Source organism: Cydia splendana, chromosome 24 (assembly GCF_910591565.1).
Source record: "Cydia splendana chromosome 24, ilCydSple1.2, whole genome shotgun sequence".
Classification (NCBI taxonomy): Eukaryota; Metazoa; Arthropoda; class Insecta; order Lepidoptera; family Tortricidae; genus Cydia; species Cydia splendana.
The window spans coordinates 556,003-578,848 of NC_085983.1; the positions used below are offsets into that span (position 1 = coordinate 556,003).

At 40.0% G+C, this 22,846-nt stretch overlaps 2 protein-coding genes across 2 annotated transcripts in view; one reads left to right on the forward strand and one right to left on the reverse strand.

The window, feature by feature from the left end:
- Positions 1–1,305: 1,305 nt before the first annotated feature.
- Positions 1,306–6,767, reverse strand: LOC134802219 (myoneurin-like). Its single transcript, XM_063774809.1, has 2 exons — positions 6,495–6,767; positions 1,306–2,992 (listed from the first exon to the last, which is right to left on the reverse strand). The coding sequence occupies exons 1-2, from the start codon at positions 6,634–6,636 to the stop codon at positions 1,656–1,658; spliced, it is 1,479 nt and encodes a 492-aa protein (XP_063630879.1). The 5' UTR covers positions 6,637–6,767; the 3' UTR covers positions 1,306–1,655.
- Positions 6,768–8,243: 1,476 nt separating this feature from the next.
- Positions 8,244–22,846, forward strand: part of LOC134802373 (zinc finger protein OZF-like) — a 31,920-nt gene continuing 17,317 nt past the window's right edge. Inside the window, exons 1-4 of the mRNA XM_063775006.1 lie at positions 8,244–8,337; positions 8,949–9,149; positions 18,960–19,079; positions 20,324–22,254. Of these exons, the coding sequence (XP_063631076.1) occupies positions 8,951–9,149; positions 18,960–19,079; positions 20,324–21,534 (1,530 nt within the window). The 5' untranslated portion in view covers positions 8,244–8,337; positions 8,949–8,950 and the 3' untranslated portion in view covers positions 21,535–22,254. Of the gene's footprint in view, positions 8,338–8,948; positions 9,150–18,959; positions 19,080–20,323 lie in introns of the transcript that reaches the window.

Consider the following 22,846-nt stretch of genomic DNA (forward strand, 5'->3'; position numbering starts at 1 on the left):
CCAGTTTACATGGCAGTTGTTTAGCTGAAAAGGTGACAAAGAGACAGACAGAATTACTTTCACTATTATAATACCTATTAGTACAGTTGTAATGTGATTTATAGACATAAAGCTGATTATTTTTGACCGGTATTGTTACTATTTGTCTTGGCACCGACTTCAAACATATCAGTTAGTAACGCATATACTTAAAAACGGATTATATTTTATTTTATCCTTTTTGAAGTCGGTTTTCTTTTTTTTTGTAAAAGTTTTTATTTTTCCATTTTTAATTGAAAGGCATTGTTAACAGCTTATGAGTGACGCGTGACGCATGAATGAAAATAATAATGATGCGTATCACTAAATTCGTAATCATTCCTGTCACTACAGTGCACAAACACAAAATCCATCCTCCGCCCCGCCACTGACCCAATCCCTCAACCCCCAGATCACTCAACCTCACAGCACATCAACCCCTGATCACGGAACCCCTCGACCCTGAAGCCTGAACCACCAACCCTTCAACCGCCATTTCCCGACTCCTCAGTAGCCTTACCATAAGTCTAACACTGACATATTCGCTAGCGTGTGCGTAACTTACTTTCTATGCGTCTCGCTCGTACTGGCATCCTATTAGTGCGAGCGAGATGTATAGAAAGTAAGTTACGAAGACGATAGCGAAGATGTAGCGTCAAACTCGTGGTAAGGCTACAGTTGTACTTCATCAAATGGGTTATTAACGGGAGGAAATGTTTGAGTTACTATAAAAAATAACGATGTCGCGATACTCGTACCTTTGAAAATTGAGGAGTTCCCACATTTCCTTATGAATTCCGTCACCAGATTATAACCAACAATATTATGGGAACACCTTGGAGGTAACTTCGTTCAAACAAAAAAATAATTACCTACTCAAATCGGACCACGGGTTCCGGAGTAATCTACACTTATAAAATCATCATCATTTATCATATATACTATCTCCGATAGGTACAAAAACTTGTCAAGTTTCAACCCTGCGCCGACACTCACAGCTCGGTCATAAAACTGCAGCGCGCAAGGAAGATTCACGCACGGTTCGTGCGCGGTTACGTAGGTATACAGGGTGGAAAGATAAGTCGGGCCCTGGAGGGAAACTACCTTAAATCCTTAAGCTGGCTCATTTTACTTAAAGGAAACATTTCTATTTTTTTAAAAGAAACAAAACTGCATTCAAAGTATTTATCTTTTTTTCTTCATTTTGGCTTGTCTAAAATTATAATTGAAATAATAAAATAAAATAAAAATATAATGTGTTAAATATTTATAATAGATTGATCACAGTATAGAAGACTTTTATTTGTTTGAAAATTCGGACAAACAATACATTAAGACTTAAAACTATTTGGGAAACAATAGAGACCTATCTAAGGAGTCCCTTTGTTTCCCATAAAGTTTTAAGTCATAATGTATTGTTTGTCATATTATCGTTAGTCATAAAACTGAAACCGTTAACTTTTCAGGATTTTCGTAAGGTTATTCTATAGATAGGTTAGGTTTGTTTTATGGCTATCCTGAAAAGTTACGCGTTTATGAGAAAAACCAATTATGACTAACGAAAATTTGGACAAACAATACATTATGACTTAAAACTATTTGGGAAACAATAGAGACCTGTTATCTAAACAGTAATTCTATGTACACTCTGTCTTGTCCCACGGCCACGCAAGGCATGTTTCGCTACTAACAACTCCATTGAGTACCTCCGGAGGTTCCTGTTTAACCAAGCATGGTCCTGTGCCTGTGGATGCTTCAACAACTTCTGTCTCTTCATTAGTATCAGATGGCTCTTCTTTAACAATATTTAAACTATTGTTCATTTTCTCATTCATATTTTCAGAATCTTCACAAATTATTATTGTCCTCTGGTGCTTTGGTCTCTCCACCTCTGACACAAAATAAATCTCTGTGGGTTCTATATTGAATTCATACCAATTCTCTTGTTCTTTCTTGACTCCATCTGTGTTTGTTTTGTCGAACTTACATTTATCAAGCATATTTGTCTGTCCAGTGATTATGCTTAACTCATCACTCTCATCAGTTTCAATTTTCACTTCTTGATCAGATCTTTTTATATCGTCAGGTTCTTGTTTTCCTGTCCAGTTAATTTCTAAATCTTTAATCGACTCCCTTTCACCGTCCGCTTTATAAAAGATTTCCTTCGCATTTACATGTTCTTCTACTCTAGTATCCTCAGGCGCTTTAATTTCTTGACTTTCTATATCTTTTGTTATTTCGTTTACTTTTGGCTTCCTCGTATAGCTCTTAACTGGACAAGAATGCGTTCGCATGTGTGAAGCCAGAAGAAAATCGTGCTCAAATTCTGCTTTACATACGCTGCACTTGTTTGCTAAGCCATGAATATGTTTAGAGAGATCATCCATATTTGGGTAAGCCTCCCCACATTCGTAGCACAGAAAAGAAGTAAACCTCTGATCACACTTAGGGCAGTGTGCGTAAAAGGCGACATAGCTTTCTCGATAAACCGTCAATGTATCTTCGTTATTAAAATGTTCTTCACAAGCGAAGCATGTGAATTTGGGTTTGTAATGATACTTCCTAAAATGAGTGATGTATGTGCTGTATGAGTTTGAGTATAATTTGTTACAAATTTTACAAAACATACACTTGTGGTCCTGTAGCTGTTCTTTAGTACTGTACTCTATCTTGCAGTCGTTGCACGTGTGCTGATGCTTTAGCTGGTTGTGACTCTTTAATTCTTCCTTTGATGGGAACTGTACATTACATGTGCAGCATTTAAATTTCCTTTGATATTGTCGCAGATTCTGTATTTTCTTTTTTCTTTGCGGTGTTGCTACTAGCATGAGATTGTTCTGTGTTGCTACATGTTGTGCATGTTTTTTATATGTTGGTGTGTGTTGTCGTTTGCCATGTTGTGTTGTGTGTGGTGTGAGCTCCGGCTGCAGATAGACAGGCGCCCGCCTGACTCGCGTACTTGTGCGTATTGCATCTGTAATAAATAAAACCGTGGTATTAGTACTCATCTTGGGGTTTTCCTGGAGAAGAAAATGTTAAACAAGGCTGGATATACTTAAGCTAAACTCACAAATTTGAGCAGGCACTAGTTTTTAGGGTAGGGGGTTTGACGACCGGTCTGGCTTAGTGGGTAGTGACCCTGCCTATGAAGCCGATGGTCCCGGGTTCGAATCCTGGTAAGGGCATTTATTTGTATGATGATACAAATATTTGTTCCTGAGTCATGGTTGTCTTCTATGTTTTTAAGTATTTATATATTATATATATCGTTGTCTGAGTACCCACAACACAAGCTTTCTTGAGCTTACCGTGGGGCTTAGTCAATTTGTGTAAAAATGTCCTTAATAATTATTTATTTATTTATTTTATTCGTGGCCCGGCCAACGAAAGAAAAGTCTTCTAGAAATCGATTTTTGCTCATGTTGTCTCCGATATGGATGAATATCGGAGACAACATGCCACAGCAACTACCCCCACCCTGCGATCATATATAACCATGGATACCGCCTTTAGGAACATTACCGTTCAAATTCTCGGGCCAAATTAGCACACATACACAATTACGCCTACATTCAAATAAGACGACGCGTTTACAGAGCCTGTAATCAAAGCTGGTAAACAAAATAAGAGTCATCTTTATTACACTAATGGTACATAGCTAAGTGTAGATGAAATGCATATAATGTCAATAACTACCAATCAGCGACATTAATCCGCTAATAACCTTCTTGCTGTACGTACTGGCCGCTGAGAGTCGCGGTTCATATTTGATTAGAATATGACTTGGACAGGGATAGGTTTATGCCATACAGTGAAGAACCAGTCAAATAATTCACGTATAATAATTTAATGCAGATTAAAAGATAACTAGTTAAAATGTTGTTACGACATGACAGACTAACTCAACATAAGTAAATATATCATTGTTGTATAAATGTATTCGGCTATAATAAGTATTTTGTATATTTTATTATTAATGTGCATGGCAGTGCGAAGTCACGTTCAGGTATAGTCTGTCCGTTTTTCTAAGATCAAGTGCGCCATAGTAAATGTATGGCGAACTTGAACTTAGAAATCGGACTGGCTATACAGTCTGCAAAATTTACATGGGTACACGAATCGGGTCAAAAATATTTGAACAGGCGGAGTCACAATAAATCCCCACTTTCAGTTCAGAATATTTTATATGACGACCGGTCTGGCCTAGTGGGTAGTGACCCTGCCTATGAAGCCGATGGTCCCAGGTTTGAATCCTGGTAAGGGCATTTATTTGTGTGATGATACAGATATTTGTTCCTGAGTCATGGTTGTTTTCTATGTATTTTAAGTATTTATATACATATTATATATATATCGTTGTCTGAGTACCCACAACACAAGCCTTCTTGAGCTTACCGTGGGGCTTAGTCAATCAATTTGTGTAAAACCTGTCCTTATAATATTTATTTATTATTTATATGTATATAGCCGATCAAGCAAGTTTGTCAGTAGAAAAAGGTGCAAAATTAAAATTTTGTATAGGACCACAGCCGTTCGCGTGCTTACATTTTCTAAATTTGCCGCTCTTATAATATTTTAAACTTTCGCGTTTTGAACACATATTAACACATTATACGAAACGAAACTGATTTACGTCGGTAAATCAAGGTAATTGAATATAATTCGCGTTAGACCCGTCTATAATGTGAGTTAATATGTTTGCCGCTCTTTTCTACTGACGGAAATGGCTTGAGAGAGAACCTACATATATGTGACAGTAGAGGGTGGATTCAAATGATCAACATTTTCAGATAATGTGTGTATTTGTTAAATTAATTCAGTGAAAGCATGATAGGAAAAATGTATCTACATATAGGAGACCGGGTATGATTATCTCACGGGTTAGATCTCATGAATAGAACATATTCTAGATATCTTGCCAGGCATCCACTCAATTTCATGTCTCTCTAATTGGACAGCTTTTTTCCATAGTTCTCTGCGAATAGCATCTTGTGGGAATCTGAATGGAAAGTAATGTAAAATGACAATACCAAATTTGATTATTAATTTGAAATAACTAGGTAGTTTTTTTATAGCTCCATCTCATGAAATAAAAAAGGAAAATACAAATCTGTACGAAGGAATTTATTACTACATTTATAATTATATAGAAAATACCTAAACCAAACACAAGTTAATAAAATAGTCTACTTCATTTAGCATAACACAATCCCTATTATCCTCGCAATTTAAAAAGTCGTATGTTGTTATGAAAGTCGTATGCAGTTGTTACGTTTTAGCTTAGCACGGTAGTATTGAAAACAAATCGTCATGTTTTTTAAAAATTCTACTGAAGTTATCTGTTTACTACAAGTGAAAAGTGATTCCAATGTCCTTGGTATGAACTAAAATGACTTCTGCACCACTTCACGACACATGAATATATTTTTAATTACAAAAAAACGTTGTTTTTATAAATTAATTTAGCCATTTGTCACTGACTGTCATCTCGGTGGTACTGAGATTGCCAATCGAGCAGTTTGTAAGTACCGCCTATCGCGGGGTAGTTTGCGTTGGGTCATAATTGAGCGGACAGAATACTTCCATGTGTAGCATTTCGCTGGTCAAATGCACATTGTTAATCCTTTGCCGGTGAACACACACTGTATACTATGTCACTTGAAAAAGCCCCTTAATAAATTTAAAAAAACATACTGGACTAATTCAAACGCCTGTTGTTACCTAGCTTTTAACTGTATTTCATTTTCTGTGAATTTTTAACTGTATGGTGCATTTAGAGGAACTGGGTTGATTGAGTAAAGACTCCATTGACTGGTAGACTTAGACTGATTTATTCGATCATACCTAAGTGTTTTATACATCTTGTTATCTTTACGACACATACAATATCTCAACTGAATCAGTGCGTGCTCCAATCTATACTAAGTTATCGACACGCACTGATTATATTCTGCTGACCGGCATAGTGCACAATAAAGAATATTTACTTACTAATGAAATGTCTGGGAGACCGAGCTTTGCTCGGAAAACATATAAAAACTCAAAAATGCGCGTTTTCCCAGAGATAAGACCTAGCTAGATCGATTTATCGCCCCTGAAAACCCCCATATAGCAAATTTCATCAAAATCGTTTAAATTACTAATAATGAATATGTAACTTTGCCTGTTTGTTACCTCTTCACACTTTAACTGCTGAACCAATTTAGATAAAATTCTTGATAAGCTTACATAGATTGGGTGTTAGTACTAGCGTGTGACAAAGACAGTGTGATTCTCTCTGTCTATGTTTGAAAAGAGGCAGTCTCTGGCCAAGTGGCCAAACTATAAAGGCTTCGTCACACAGGCGCGTTTTCCGGGCGGGGCGTGAGCGTTTTATATTATGTAAAACGGCGCGCCCTGCTCACGGGCCGCCCGGAAAACGCGCCTGTGTGACGAAGCCTTAATACTGTATGGATTTAGTACTGGTGTAACTTTACTATTAACAGCCGAAGCCACTTCGGGGAGTTCCGTCCGCAGGAATTCAGGAGGCAGGATTAACCCGCCCAGCACCCGAGGGGCCGAGGCAGTCGTAGCCAAGTCGGAAGCCTCTGCGGCCATGGTGTCATCTACAACTTTCATGGACTCTTCAGCCGATACTATGTTTACGGATTGAGATACTAGCGTCAACACAAAACTAGTGTGCTCTATTTATATGGTAAATCACGAACACTTGATCTAAAAGTAAACATTCGTAATTAATAGGTTTTTTTTACTTCAAAACTGAGAGCCACGATTGCCACGAAAGGTTATTAAATCCACAGACAAGATAAACTTATGTGAATGTCAAAAGAAAAACGTTCGGAAATACGCTTTAGGTGAGAAAATATAATTAAAATAAATTAAAAACTAACTTTATTCATAAAATAAAACTAAGTAAGTATTCTACCTCCTAGTGAGTATTATACATTCAGTATTCTTTAGTAAGTACCACTAGATCCGAAGCAAAGTTTGCCACGTTCGAACGTCTGTTATTAGTTTTGACGTTTGCGTGTGTCAATCTATGATATTTTATATGTAGATGTGTTAGAAAAAACGTTCTATACACGTTCCAAAATTGAAGCACTCACCTCGTGTCATGTGTACGAGTTTGTCTCAGTCTGCCTGACGCAAGCGCGAAGGTGTACACCGGTTAATACTTTTCCACAAATAACGTGTATTAAGCAACAAAATGCGTTATGTTGAAATGCTCAAATTATCCGCGGAAGCGCAAAAAAATTGACGGCGTCACATATCATTGGTAATAGCTGAAATAACCCGTTTTTCTTCGGTTTATCTTGAATTAAATAAACCCAGCCGCCATTTTCGCCGGCTGACAGAACGAGATAAGTTTATGTTCTCATCAGCGAGAATGACAAGGACGCACCAACTGTGTACATAGATTATCATAGCAGACGCGTCATGGTAAGTTGCATTCGTTGTTTGGTGCTTGTCGTACAAATAAAAGAAATATACTTAAATTTCAATTTTAATATTGAAGTTTTTTACTGCCATATTATTGTCCGGGTCGCGTCAATTAAGTAAATAGGTATAATTCTGGTATATTGCTGTTTATACAAAGATTACTACAAAATTAGTATTTATTGTCAGGCATTTCATTTTCTCACACAGTAACAATTATTAATAACATAAAATTGATAGTAAAATAAAGGATTTTGTTGTTATTGAGTTTGCTTTTTGTCAAAATGTTTCTATAGTATAAGAAAAATGATGAATAAAGAGTATAATATAATATCTTTTATTTACATAACTAAATATGAAAACTTTTTACTTCGGTAGCGAGTACATTACTACTTGATTACTAAATACAACTGCATTAAAATGATTTGCACCTTCTGTCAAACATCTTAGTCTTTGATATTTTTTTTTCTTAATAAGTTTTACGCTTCGCGCCTTATTCACTGTTTGCCGTCGTGTTATAGTGGTATCACTGATTTACCAAATTCACGCGCAAGTGTACTAGCCGTCTCTTTTTTGGTTAGGTATTCTTTTAATTGTGCCGTCTCTTTTACGCATTTGCGTATGAAGTTGTAAACAAATTGTAACTAATGCTGCCGTGTCGTTGGCAGCATTGGTTGGCATCATTTTTTTCGCTTGATATGTTAGTGTATGGCTTATCTACATATAAAATATCATAGCTGTGTCATAGGTGTCAATGACATGAATGACATTGACTTATGATATGAGGATTCTGCCAGTGGCGCTGACTAGTTTTGGAAAAATTGTTATTGGCGGAATCTGTGTTGTTGTTGTGGTAGTCGTAGTTAAGTTTACTGCATACAGGTACGTAGCTGTAAATATGGGCGATAAGGATTCTCCTGATAGAGGGGACGCCGACTCCATCTTGTTAAAACAAACACCGATTTTGGTTTAACCAAATTAGCATTTTTGTGGTAGTTATAAGGCCTTTACATAATGGGACATCTGCTAAGCATATTTGTAGAACATGGTACAGCATTTCTTGTAACAAACTATGCTACTATTGTTAGTGGGACACTCCTCCTATCGGGCATACTCGGCTCCGTTCGGCTTTACATTGTTCCGAGCAATTATTAGGATTGGCACCACTTGACGTCCTTTTGCGTACACGACCAGATAAGATAATGACTTGAATTTTGACAACCCAGAGAGAGGGACAGCTTGAGTCATCCCTGAATCTCTGTCAAACTTCGATTTTGTAGGAAGTATCCTTTCTGTACAGTAGGTACTATTATGTATTCTGTGGTAGAATCATCAACACCTTAACATGCAAAATTTAATTGGATACCACATGTAAACATGTTCCAGCATTCTATCTCTCAATATTTATCAAATTTGCCATTCAACTCACCAATGGGTTCATTATCCATAGTGAAAGATACATAAGTATAAAAAAATATTTGAATTTCGAATAGGGATGGAGGAAGTGCGCGTGAAGGAAGAGTCCCCGGACAATGAGGCTGTGGGCCTAAAACCGGAGTCACCATACATGGAGGCTGCGGACATAAAACAGGAGTCACTGGACATGGAGGCTGTGGACATAAAACAGGAGCCCCCGGAGGAAGCAGAGGCAGAGACTGGAATGCTACAAGGTAGTTTGGTGTTTAGAGAACACGGTGAGTACCTGTAAAAAGCTGCAGATCAGGGCTCACCAACTAGTTTCTTCAGGGGTCCCATTCTTAAATTAAAATGACCATTGCGGTCTGTTTTTCCATGAGATTGTTAAATAAGAAAAAAAAATATAGGTCCGCAGTCCGCCAATTGGTGACCCCTGCTATAGAGTAATTAGATCAGCATTATTTTCCTTATTTTGTGGCAAATCAAGTGATTGACAAAAAATATCGATATTTTTTTATTGATGTCGTAAAATTAAAACTAATATTCGGCCACTTTGCCTAATCTTGCCTATTATTCGGACTAAGATGGCATATAGTCGAGAAATTGGGACTGGTTCCGCAGTGGTGGAGTGGTCTAGGGGTTTGTGGCGTTAGCTAAAGACGTCGGTTCGAATCTGGCTTTCACCATTATACTGCTATGGTATGCATACCATATTACACGTTTTCATGATTTTTAGGGTTCCGTACCTGAAAAGGAAAAAACGGAACCCTTATAGGCTCACTCAGCACCCCCCCCCCCCCCCCCCCGCCCCCCATTTATTTCCGAAACTAAATAAAATAAAATAAAAAAGCCTTTAATCTATCATAAAACACTTCACAATTTAAAAATACTACATTAAACTTAAAAATATTGTACTGTGATTTTTGGATTATGAAACTAACTTAAAATATAAAACTAAATTCTAAAACAAGTACTATATTATTTAAAGTTTTTCACTACATAATGTTTATTTACAAATTCTACTTCTATTAAACACGTTTGTTTATGAAAGTCGCCTGAGCGGCGTAGGCCTCCCCCGTTTCTCTCCAATCCTCTCTGTCCATAGCCCGTCTTCTCCATGTTGGTCCACATACTTCGCGGAACACGTCTTCCCAACGTTTCCTGGGTCTACCTCTTTTCCTGTGGCCGTTGCGAGGTGTCCAGTCTGTCACTGTTTTAGTCCACCTGCCATCATTTATGCGACAGATATGCCCAGCCCATTTCCACTTTAGGGTTCTTATTTGTTTTACGACATCAGGCACTCTCGTTCTGTTCCTAATTTGTAAGTTGCTTATTCTGTCCGATAGCCGAATTCCTAACATGCTCCTTTCCATTTTCCTCTGTTGTATGGCAAGTTTATTTTCTTCTTTTTTTCGCAGTGCCCATGTTTGACACCCATACGTCAAACAAGGCAAAATGGCTACTTCATATAATCTACTTTTAATTTTTATATCTATGTCTTTGTTCTTGAGAACTTCTTTTAAACTCCAGTATTTTTTCCAACTTAAAGCTATCCTTCTATTTATTTCCTTTACGGTTAAATCATCAAATGAAATGGCTTGGCCTAAATATATGTACTCTGTCACGTGCTCTATTTTCTCGCCGTCTACTTTTATGTCGTGGTGCATATTTCTACTATTTGTTAGTATTTTAGTTTTCGTTGCGTTTAGTGCTAGACCAACTTTCCTGCTCTCGTTTGCTAGGTCTTGGAGCATGCTTTGCAAGTCATCTTGGTTTACAGCAAAGATAACAATGTCATCGGCGAATCGCAGATGGTTTAGGTATACGCCGTCAATCTTGATGCCTTTATTTTCCCAGTTTATGCGCCTGAAAATTGTTTCAAGTACAGCTGAAAATAATTTAGGGGCAGAGGATCACCTTGTCTGACGCCTTTTTTTATTGGAAAATCGGGTCCGTCTCTCTCTAATCGTATTTTAGCTGAAGTTTTTGAGTAAACGCTATGGAGAGTATTAATATATTTCTTCTCTACACCTTGCTCCAGTAGAGCTTCCCATATTGCTGTATGCTCCAGAGAGTCGAAAGCTTTAGAAAAATCAACAAAGCCCATGTAGAGGTCCAGTGTGTATTCTTTCGATTTCTCTATTATTTGCGATACCACATGTATATGATCGATGGTAGAGTACTTTTTTCGAAACCCTGCTTGTTCGGCTGGTTGGTTTTCGTCGAAGCTCCGTTCTAGCCTGTTCAAAAATACTTTAGAAAAGGTTTTATATAGGTTTGACATCAGGCTTATCGGTCTGTAATTGTTCAGGTCACTTTTATCGCCTTTTTTGTGAAGTAGAGTTGTAACAGATCTAGACCATTGTTCAGGTGATGTCTCTTTTTCCAAAATGTTGTTAAACAGGACTTTCAATGGGCGGGATAGGGGCTCCAAGATGGATTTTAGTAGCTCATTAGTTATATTGTCTTCCCCTGTTGCCTTGCCATTTTTTAGAGACTTAATTGCAAACTCTATTTCCGCCTTAATAACTTCAGGTACATAATATGTCTCGTCACTTGTCGAATATCTCGAGTTATCCTGGTTGTTATCGTTGTATGTGGAGTACAGTTTTTCGTAAAATTTTGTCGCTTGGTTTACTATGTCAGTCCGGTCTGACTTAGTTTTACCCTCACAGTCTTTAATGTTAGGTGTCCATTTCTTTGACGGATTCAGCTCTTTATACGCCTTTTTTAAAGCTCCTGACTGAGATATAAATTGCTCGGAAGTCTCTTTTCTATACTCTTTTTTGCGTTTTCCGAGCTCCCTATTTATTTCTTTGCTTATCCGTGTTATTTCAGTCTTTACGTCATAGGTTCTGGTCATAGAGTATAGCTCTTTTCTTTTTTCTAATAGTTGACGCACGTGGTTACCCACAGGATCCTTTTTTTCCTTCGATTGTTTCGGTATCTCTTGGATTATGTTATATATTTATTTTTCCAAATTATTATACTGTATTTGGACGTCATTCGTTGATGTAACAGCTTTTGACAGCTTGTTGTCTAGGTGTAGACCACTTTCTCTTGATAGAGTCGGTAAGTTTCGTGAATAGGTTTTGTTGTATGTTTTAAATTTCTTGGTTCTGGTAGTTTTCCTACATGAATTTTACACCGTATCATCCTATGGTCGGTGTTAAAGTTAAGTTTTTTAATTATTTCGAAGTTATGTAGCTCTTTGAATCGATTTGTATATAGTCTATTTCGTTATAATATTGGGTCCTTACCTATGAAATTGGCGTTTTTGTTCATAGATATAAGTCTGATCCTAGTTTTTTTTTTTTACAAAAGTACATACACAATTACAATAAAACTACAATATGATTTCGCCAAACTGCTTGACAGCAGCTGGGCCCAAGTCAACCTCACCTGCTCGCGGTCCCCCTGCTGACAAACGGACGAGGCTATGGCGAAACGGCTTCTCCCGGCTCTGCCCGGGTTGCGCGGGTCAGATGGTAGTCGCCGCGTGTAAAAAGCCAAAACACCAAACAAAAATGGAAAGTCGAAGAAGAAAACGCACCACGGATAGGGCGCCGCCGCATAACGGCGCGCAGGGGGATCGCCCTACCCCTGCGATAAGTGGGCGAGGGCTACCGGGTCAAGGGCGGGCTCGGCCAAAGACGTTAGCCCGAAAGGTCCGCTTTGCCACGTGGAACCTTGGCACGCTGTCCGGGCGTTCCCGCGAGCTAGCCGACGTACTCGCCAGGCGGAGGGTGGCAGTGGCATTCCTGCAGGAGACTCGATGGAAAGGCAACAGGTCCCGGAACATCGGGAATGGATACAAGCTGATGTACACGGGCTCGCCGAGTGGGGACAACGGAGTGGGGGTGGTGCTCTCTGAGGAGTTCAGGGATAGCGTTTTGGACGTAAAGCGTATAAGCGACCGCCTTATGGTTGTGGAGGTGCTTATCGAAGGGGTCGTGACCAATTTGATAAGTGCCTACGCCCCACAGGCCGGTTGTAGCGATGCGGACAAGGCGATGTTCTGGGAGCATTTCGGGGAACTGCTGCAAAGCATCCCGTTGTCGCAGAGTGTTGTTGTGGGTGGCGACCTGAACGGTCATGTGGGTGAGAAGTGTGAGGAGTTTGGGCGTGTCCACGGTGGTTTTGGTTTCGGGAGCCGTAACCCCGAAGGGGAAGAAATTCTCCGGACGTGTACGGCTGCTGATCTAGCCGTCGTGAACACGTTTTTCAAAAAGAAATCCGAGCATCTGATCACCTACAGGAGCGGGAGGAGCGCCACTCAGATCGACTACTTTCTCACTCGGAGAGACTATATCGGCAAAGTAGCCACCTGTAAAGTCATACCTGGAGAGAGTCTCACTGCCCAACACCGAGTCCTTGTGATGGACCTGCTCGTCAAGCCCCGAGGCACATACCGGGAGCTGTGCCGCCCCCAAACCCGGTGGTGGCTGCTTGAAGGATCCAAGTCCCATGAGTTTGCTGCCGCTGTCAACGACCTCAGTGTTGTGACGGATGGCCATTCCGTACAGCAAATCTGGGATAGAACTCAGGCAGCCATCACACGGGCGGCGAAGGCGGTGCTGGGGGTGTCTAAAGGGGGTCGCAGGCTTGACAAGGAGACTTGGTGGTGGGACGCCACAGTCCTGAGGGAGACTAGGGAGAAAAAAGCCCTCTTTAAAAAGTGGCAAGCGTCCAGATCTCCTGAAGACCACGCGGCATACAGGGCTGCCAAACGTGCCACTAAACAAGCTGTAGCCAGAGCCAGACATAACCACTTGCGTCCTCTGTACGATAAGTTGGAGACGTCTGAGGGGCAGAAGTTCATTTATAAGTTGGCACGATCGAGGGTCAAAGCGGCGCAGGACATCTCCAAGTGCCGCTGCGTAAATGACCCTCACGGTAACCTGCTATGCGAGGATCGCGCGGTAAAGGAGAGATGGCGCTCTTACTTCCACAACCTGCTGAATAACCAGCACAAAGAGGTGCAACCTCCGGATCTCCCTCCGAATCAAGGACTAGTGCCACCGATAACGCCGGAGGAAGTCGAGGCAGCTCTTCGCCGCATGAAGAATCGGAAAGCTGTCGGAGCCGACGGAATCGCTATAGAGGCGTGGAAGTCGATGGGCTCACAGGGTGTGAGCATACTCACTGATATTTATAACCGCATACTCCTCACCGGGAAGATACCCAACCAGTGGAGGCTGAGTATCATTACTCCAGTATTCAAAGGTAAGGGCTCGGTGCGGGAGTGTAGCAAGTATCGCGGTATAAAGGTTATGTCTCACACCATGAAGCTCTTTGAGCGCATAATCGATGCTCGGCTCCGACAGGAGTGTACAGTCTCGGAGTGTCAATATGGGTTTCGGCCAGGGTGCGGAACGATGGACCCTGTATTTGCCCTGAGGACCCTCATGGAGGGATACAGAGCAAAGAACACGCCTCTACATTTCCTGTTTCTGGACATGGAAAAGGCCTTTGACTGTGTCCCTCGTGAGATGATCTGGTGGGCGCTGCGGTCCAAGGCTGTACCTGAGGCCTATATTGACACTATCCGGGACATGTACCACGATTCTGATTCAATAGTCAGGACCGCTGTTGGTGACACCAACCCCTTCTCTGTCACTGTTGGAGTACATCAGGGCTCTGTGCTCAGCCCGTTTCTGTTTAGCGTGATATTAGACGCCCTGTCAGCCAGCATCCGAGACTACCATGAGCAGCCACCGTGGCTATTCATGTATGCTGATGATATCGCGCTGACAGACTCTGATAAGGGCCGACTTGTCCAGCGTGTGAACAGATGGAGGGGGTCGCTGGAGAACGGCGGTCTTAAACTAAATGTGGCGAAGACAGAGTACATGGCCTGCAATAGTACAGATCCTCTACCCGTCCGCATAGGCGTGGACATGGTCGAGCGCACGGATCAAGTTAAGTACCTAGGATCTGTACTTAGCACTACCGGGGACATCGACAGCGACGTCAAAGCCCGAATTTCCGCTGCTTGGGTCAAATGGCGGGAGATGACTGGGGTTATTTGTGACCCCAAAATGCCGATTAAGTTGAAGGGACAGGTCTATAAGACCATCATTAGACCTGCCCTTCTGTACGGCAGCGAGACTTGGCCTTTACTAGAGCGGCACAAGCAGGAACTGCGTGTCACGGAAATGAAGATGCTACGGTGGATGTGCGGAGTTTCACGCAAGGATCGCGTCCGAAACGCCCACATTCGGGGTAGTCTTGGCGTCCGTGACATTGCAGACAAACTGCAAGAGTGTCGCCTTCGTTGGTATGGCCACGTCTCGCGCAGACCGGCAAGTTACGTGGGTAACAAATGCCTGGCCATGCCGCCTCCTCCCGGTACGGGAAGAAGAGGCCGGCCCAAGAAGCGATGGCTTGATGTCGTCAAGGAGGACATGCGTGCCAACGGACTCACTACCAGGGATGCCGAAGATCGGGCAAAGTGGTCACGAAGGAGTCGGAAGGCGGACCCCGGGTCCTCGCGCCCCGCGCGGGGGCACAGCCGGGATTGACGCCAGGATGATGATGAAACTGCTTGACAGCAATTAATTGTTATTTTTTATTGTTAAGTGTTCAGAATTAAGCCTTGAAAATAGGTCTTTTCATGTGCTGTCGGTTCGAGTATTAAAATTACTTATATTTTTCTAATGGTACCAATTTTCAAGAAATGGAGATATTGAAAACATACCTTAAAGGTGTCAAAAATTACTGGAAAAATTTTGTTTGGTTTGAATTAGCCATCAAAAAAATATCCGCAAAATTAATTGTATGGAAATTCGTGTTTCGTTGAAATTCTCCGAACAAAACGCCAATTTCATAGGTAATGACCTAATACTTCCCGTTTGGTGATTGCCAAGTCCATCTATTGTTATCTTGGATTTTAAACATGCCATTTGTAAATTTAAGGTTTTTTTCCATTGTAAATTCTACGAGTCTCTGCCCATGCTTCGAGCGTTTTCCATGAGAATATTTTCCGAATGCATTTTCTTCATGAAGTTGCGCTTTCCCAATCTGTGCATTGAAATCGCCCATTATTAAAAAGTGTTTCGTGTCTATTGTTTCCATTGCTGTTTCGAGGCCTTCGTAAAACTTGTCTAACTCGTCGTCCTTGCAGACTTCGGTCGGTGCGTATACTTGTATTAAAGATAGCGTTGAGCCGTTCTGTAGTTTAAGTTCTAATGAGGCTATTCTGTCAGAATAGCTCTTCATTCTAATTATGCTGTCTTTTAGGTGTTTCTTGACTAAAAAGCCTACTCCATGATTTCCATGAGTCGATTCACTATGGTAAAGGATAAAATTTGGGTATTCTTCTATGTTTTCAGTTCCTCTCCTTGTTTCGCACATACCAATAACGTCCCATCATTGATGGCGGAGGCGAGTTCAGTAAGTCTACTGTCAGCGAGTACTGGCGAGTAGTGTTCGTACATTGAGAGATGCGATGTGTAAATGTAATCTATAATGTTTTGGGGGGTTTTGGTCATATATCTCCGATATGGTGCCGGGGACCAGCCAGCGCGGAGGGTGTAGAGGGGGGCCTTCTAATTGCTATTCGGAGTCCGCGTCGTTAGTTCTTCGATTTTGTAAAATTTCAAATTGCTTTCTGTCTTTTCCCGAGGTAGAGCTTAAGGAAGAGTCTGATGTTGAGGCTTTTGCATATTTCCGAAACTACTGGGTGTAAAATTTTGAAAAAAAATACACAAAATAGTTCTTTACCTATAGACTTCGAGCAACACGGAAGGGAGGCGGCATTCGCCCTATTTCCCCTCTGCCGAGGTACAAGATTAGCGCGTCAATCTAATCTAGCGCGGGTAATAAAACTAGTTGCACTTGGATTTTTCACTAGACCGAGTCCAGACGCGCGCGTGAACACTGCTGCACAAAAATGCCTGTTTGCTCGGTTTTTTGTTATAAAAAGAGTTCGGGGACAACAAATTTACAAAAAGAAAGTGTTACATTTCACATGTAATATTTTTTTTACATATCATACGTTTAATTACATTCAAACACAATTATTATATTTTAGTCTCATGTAATTGTTGGATTTATCGATTTTGCTCGCTCAGTACAAATTGCGGATCGGTCGAGCGACAAATCCGACTTCTCATCTCTCAGAATACAATAACATACTTCAACGAAAATGTGTTAGTGTGCGTGTTGTGACACTTGTCACTCGTCCGTATACAAAAAGAGATCGAGGTTTGCAAGATTTGTCTTTGACGTGTGTCATTTTCTATGTATTTGTGTCGTCATTACAGATTGGATTTTGTATGTAAGTGTGTGAGAAGTGCGACTGTGTGCACCTTTCCCCCCGCGAAAAATGGCAGAAAGATTTGTACGGTGAGATATCGCTTGGGCGCCTCCCTTCCGATGTGTCGGAAGCCGGTGTTGCTCGAAGCCTATAGACGACAGGAAAACCTATTAGCAATATGCAGTCAAGCGTGAGTCGGACTTAATTACTTAGTTTTTAATCCGACCCTTACGGGTTTTTTAAACACAAAAAAATATATAGTTCAAAATTGAGTAATTGTTTATTTATTAGACATTTATAAGCATAACAGTTGCACCAAATCGCTTACACACTTACACACTAGCTATACACTATAGTAGAATTTACAAAATAAAATACATACATTATTATTAAAACACAATTGATTATTTATTTACAGAAATATTAAATATATGATTACTAGATATATAAAATGTACTGTACGGGTAATGTACGGAACCCTTGGAACGCGAGTCCGACTCGCACTTGACCGGTTTTTTTCTTATCAAGCCAACTTGAACCTTTTTATAAGGTTTTACTCAGAGGCTGTCCTCACAAATATATTATTGTAGATTTTTTCATGTCATTTTTCCTTGATTAAACATATAAAAATTCAATATATAATCTGTAATTTTGCATTAGTCCCCTCTTAATTTTTCTTTTTATCATCTTCCTCCTCGCGCTGTCCTGGCTTTTGCCATGGCACAGTACAAGAACAGTAGTGAATCTTCATAGAAATGTGGCGCTGCCGGCTTGAATGTGTGCGTGCGCGCCGGGCGCCGTTTACGCACGCGCTGCCACGCACACATTAGCATAATATATGGGGGAATACGGTGGCGGCAGTGTGGGCCGTACCGCGACTGTGATCGCGCGCATTCGAGTACGCTGCACGCCCGCTCGCATTTGCCTGCTCTTAACGGCCTTAATTTTTTTGATCATGACTTCGAACAGAGGAAAAAAATATTGTAGTGTCTTTGGGTGTCACAATAACGACTCCTCAAACCTGGACTTGTCATTCTTCACAATACATTAATTACAGGAATTATGGTACAGATCGGAATTACTCATTTTCCCACCCGATGACTTCGTCGTGAATATAGGAAGGATGGAGAAGGTGTTTCGCAAAGCGTTTGAAAAGGACCACATCAACATTAAAATCGGCACGTCAATTTAGGAACAATTAACAGACATAGAATTTACGATGCCCTGCCCATGCTTCCCTAAAACCTTTGTACTAATGTTATACGTAAGGATGAGAATTTACTTTAACCGCTAACAGTAAAGCGTTCCGAACATGCAGAAACCGGAGGAACTTTTTTTCTGTATTGAATTTATATTTTTTTTAATAAATGCCATTTCCTAATGTAAATATTTAAAAAGCGTTTTATTTATACGTCATTTATGAATTGTTAGAACATTTCATTATATTATATAAATAGAAACTTAGTGTTACTCATAATACGCAAATAATATTTAACTAAAAATAAAAGTGACAACCCTAAGCGCCAACGCAAGAGTAGGTAAATAACTTGCCGAGCGGCCTTAGATTCACTACTGTTCTTAGTGTACTGTGGCCATGGCTCATATGAGATTGGGATTAGCCGGTTTCCTCACGATGTTTTCCTTCACCGAAAAGCGACTGGTAAATATTAAATGATATTTCGTACATAAGTTCCGAAAAACTCATTGGTACGAGCCGGGGTTTCAACCCGCGATCTCCGGATTGAAAGTCCCACTCTCTTACCGCTAGGCCACCAGCGTTTACTCTTCATTTTTCTTTTAATTTTTCGTATTGCTCTGTTGTTGGCAGTGTGCATCAAGGTCGAGGCGGAGTTTGTAGGGGAAGAGCGGGATGAAGGAGAGGGAACGAGCCAGAGCGAGACGACACCAGCTTGCGGGAGCGAGACAGAACCAAAGGAACAACACCAAGGTAAAGCTCCAACTGCCTATGGTATTATAAGTAAATATAATATGAGCGTTTCTTTTATTTTTTGCCATTTTTATATATTGTGACCTTTCTTGCCACTTTTGTGTTATTTCTACTCAGAATCACAGGATGAAAAGGGCTCGTGATCCTGACTAGAAATAACACAAAAGTGGCAAAAAAGGTCACAATATATAAAATGCCAAAAAATAAAAGAAACGCTCATATACACAACGCAACAAACCTTCTTGAGCTTACCGTGGGGCTTAGTACATTTGTGTAAAAATGTCCTATAATATCTGGGAGACAGAGCTTTGCTCGGAATATATATCAAAACCTCAAAAATGCGCGTTTTCCCAGAGATAAGACCTAGCTAGATCGATTTATCGGCACCGAAAACCCCCATATACCAAATTTCATCGAAATCGTTAGAGCCGTTTCCGAGATCCTCGAAATATACATATATATAAATAAATAAATAAATGTGACGTTGTCTATGAAAAGGGACCTTATTGTCGACGGCCCTTACGCCATTATTATCGATGCTCCGATATAAATGCAATGCCGCGCGACGCTGTGCGGCGTAAGCGCCATCGACAATAAGGTCCCTTTTCATAGATAATGCCCCAAATATACAAGAATTGCTCGTTTAAAGTATTAGATTTATTAATATAGTTATTTTATAAGTATTTTCCATTTTTAGTTTAAGTTTTGTTCTGAGTAACGGAGCATTCTATCTGGCCAAACAATAATGTCACTATAAAGTCTGGATCTGAAACCATCAAGGTTGGAGGTGTTCCCTCAGTTCACCATGGACCCCAGAACTGGACCTGTGACTAAAATGTTTTTTAACAAATTCACAGCCAGCCCGAGACACGCGATACAAGTGTAGCCGATTGCACGTGTTTTGTAACGAAAAATCGTCGCTCGCTGGTACTGAATGTGTAATGTGTTGAAAACCTTGCTTGTTTAAAAAACTAAACGAAGAAGACCAAACGTGTAATGCGCGTCGTTAGAGAGTACCGTTCTGGTCATCATCAGCAGTTCCACTTCATCAAATGGCACTTTTTTAATATAATGCAAATGCTTGATTTGTTGATGAAAATATATAAATCGCTTTATGTATACCTATACCAATTGCAGAGTTCCCTCAATACCTCATGGATTCCATCATCAGAACTGGATTTTGACAAAATGGGACCAATCTGGAACTGTATAATTATGTATTAAAAAATCCGTGTTTGTTTCAGATGAAGGACTAGCCCCGGCCAGTGCAGAGACACAAAAAATTGAAAACCCATACTCTTGCGATGTCTGTAAAAAGGGATTTCCACAATTAGGCGCCTTAACTCAGCATAAACGAATTCACGCCGAAAAAACTTACCAGTGCAAAACGTGTGATATGCGGTTCAGACTGCTAAGTATATTACAAGCACATGAACGCCGTCACAGAGGCGAGAAACCTTACGACTGTAAAACATGCCAAAAGCGGTTCTCGACAACGTACGATTTGAAGAAACACGAGCTAATCCATTCTGGCGAAAAACCTTACGCCTGTGACGTATGTAAAAAGCAATTTAGACAACTACATCCATTGAAATTACACAAACAAAATCACACGAACAAACCCTATTTCTGCGAAGTATGTTATAAGAACTTCGCAGATCTAGATGCTTTGAAGGAGCATGAACGAATACACACAAAGGAAAAGAGATTTTCGTGCGATGTATGTGGAAAAGCTTTCAGGAATTCATCTAAATTAAATGATCACAAAAGAACACACACCGGTGAGAAACCTTATTCATGTGGCACGTGCGAAAAAAAATTTGCGAAATTGCAGGATTTAAAAGCACATGAGCGTATCCACACCGGGGAAAGGCCATATTCCTGCGAAACGTGTGAAAAGAGCTTCAAACAGTGGAATCAATTAAAAGTACACAAACGATCTCACACAGGCGAGAGGCCTTATCCTTGTGGTACATGTGATAAGCGATTTACGCAATTGAGCCATTTGAACGCTCACGAACAGCGTCACAGGGGTGAAGAACCTCACGCCTGCAAAACTTGTCATAAGCGCTTTTCGAGAATGTACGACTTGCAGAAACACGAGCTAATTCATACTGGCGAGAAACCTTTTTCATGTGATGTATGTGAAAAACGATTTACACAAAAGAGTGCGTTGAATTTACATAAAAAAATTCACACTAGAGAAGCGTATCGCTGCGGCAAGTGCATTAGGGTGTTCACAGAATTAGATGATTTAAAAAACCATGAGCAAGTACATTCGAAAGACAGAAGATTTCCTTGCGATGTATGTGGAAAGGAGTTCAAGCAACCGTCTTTGTTAAAAAAGCACGTAAGAACACACACCGGTGAGAAGCCTTATCCCTGTGGCACGTGTGAAAAAACATATGCGAAATTGGCGAGTTTGAAGAGACATGAGCTTACCCACACCGATTAATGTTTGCAATGTAAATGTATTAGGACACATCTGAATGCTTTGCCATTTGATAATGAAGTAATAATTTAAATATAGATTGAATTTCTGTATGTAGTTACAAGGTTATTAGATTTGTATGTGTAATAGGCTGAAAGTTATTCAGTCTATACACCGTGTTTTTATTGAATTCCGTTAACTTCGGGGTATGGTTAAGTACGTTTAAGAAAACTGAATGGCATAGTTAATTTTGAAAAAAAAAAAACATTTTTTTGCTTTTTTTTTCAGAAAAAATAATATTAAAAAGTAATTAAATGTAGCATATAGCGTTGTTGTAACACGGGCATTACATTTAACTAAACCAAACAATTGAAATCTGTGACATATCAATGTCAATTCGAACATCGATCGACCGAGATTTTACTTAAGTTTAGTAGCAAATGTATGAACTCATTCTAAACACTAATCAATATGTAAACCGGCCTTAAGGCAAGTGTACAAGCTTGTAGAGGCCTTATAGGAAAAAAATAAAATATTGATTATCTTCGAAATGGAGTTAATTAGAATATCGGTGTCTTTGGGAAAGTTACTTGATTTAAGCTCAGGTATGCACCCTTGAAATTAACGGAAATCAAAAAAAACACGGTGTAGAATAACTATTTTTACAAATATATTTTTATTTCAATTCAGCTGGATTTTCCAGTCATCTTTTTTTAACATCTTTAAGTGTACAAACAGCAACTCTCTTAACTGTCCATCTGTAGACCTTATTGCAAAAGGCGTAAGGTCCATCGATGTACAGTTAACAGTGTTTTTCATTGTTTTTCATATTTTTGTCCTGTGTATGTGTGCTTTATCGAATAAATTACTTTCTATTCATTCATTCATTCTATTCTATTCATAAATACGTGAAACACCTGAGTGATAAAATTAAAACTTTGAGTGTTAGTAGTTTTTAAACTATGAGCAGATTATACGAGCTGCATTTTAAACAGAAACGTTATTTTGAAAAGAGTAAATTAGGAATTTCTATTTAAAATTGTACTGAAGTGTTCGGCGTTCAGGGGTTATAATGATAACACAAGAGTGGAGTAAATACTGAATACATTGATAGAAAGCGCCTTATATACTAAGGTTTTAACAGGCTTAATCGAGTGGAAGTTACGGCAATGGTCATTAACCATTGTATAGCAAATCACAGTAAGTCAAGGTTTATGGCATCGTTAACTTAATGTTCTGTAAAGTAGTAAAATATAACACTTTAAACTCTCGCGTTTTGTACACATATTTAATTACACAAACGGGTCTACCGCGATATAATTTCGTGTCGCTCGTT

Bases quoted from the DNA above. Each gene is read 5' to 3' on its own strand.
- LOC134802219 (XM_063774809.1), bottom strand. From the start codon at position 6,636: ATGAAAGTTGTAGATGACACCATGGCCGCAGAGGCTTCCGACTTGGCT. The intron at 2,993-6,494 runs GTAAAGTTACAC...TATTTATTACAG, and splicing joins AGTGGCTTCGGCTGTTAATA to ATGCAATACGCACAAGTACG.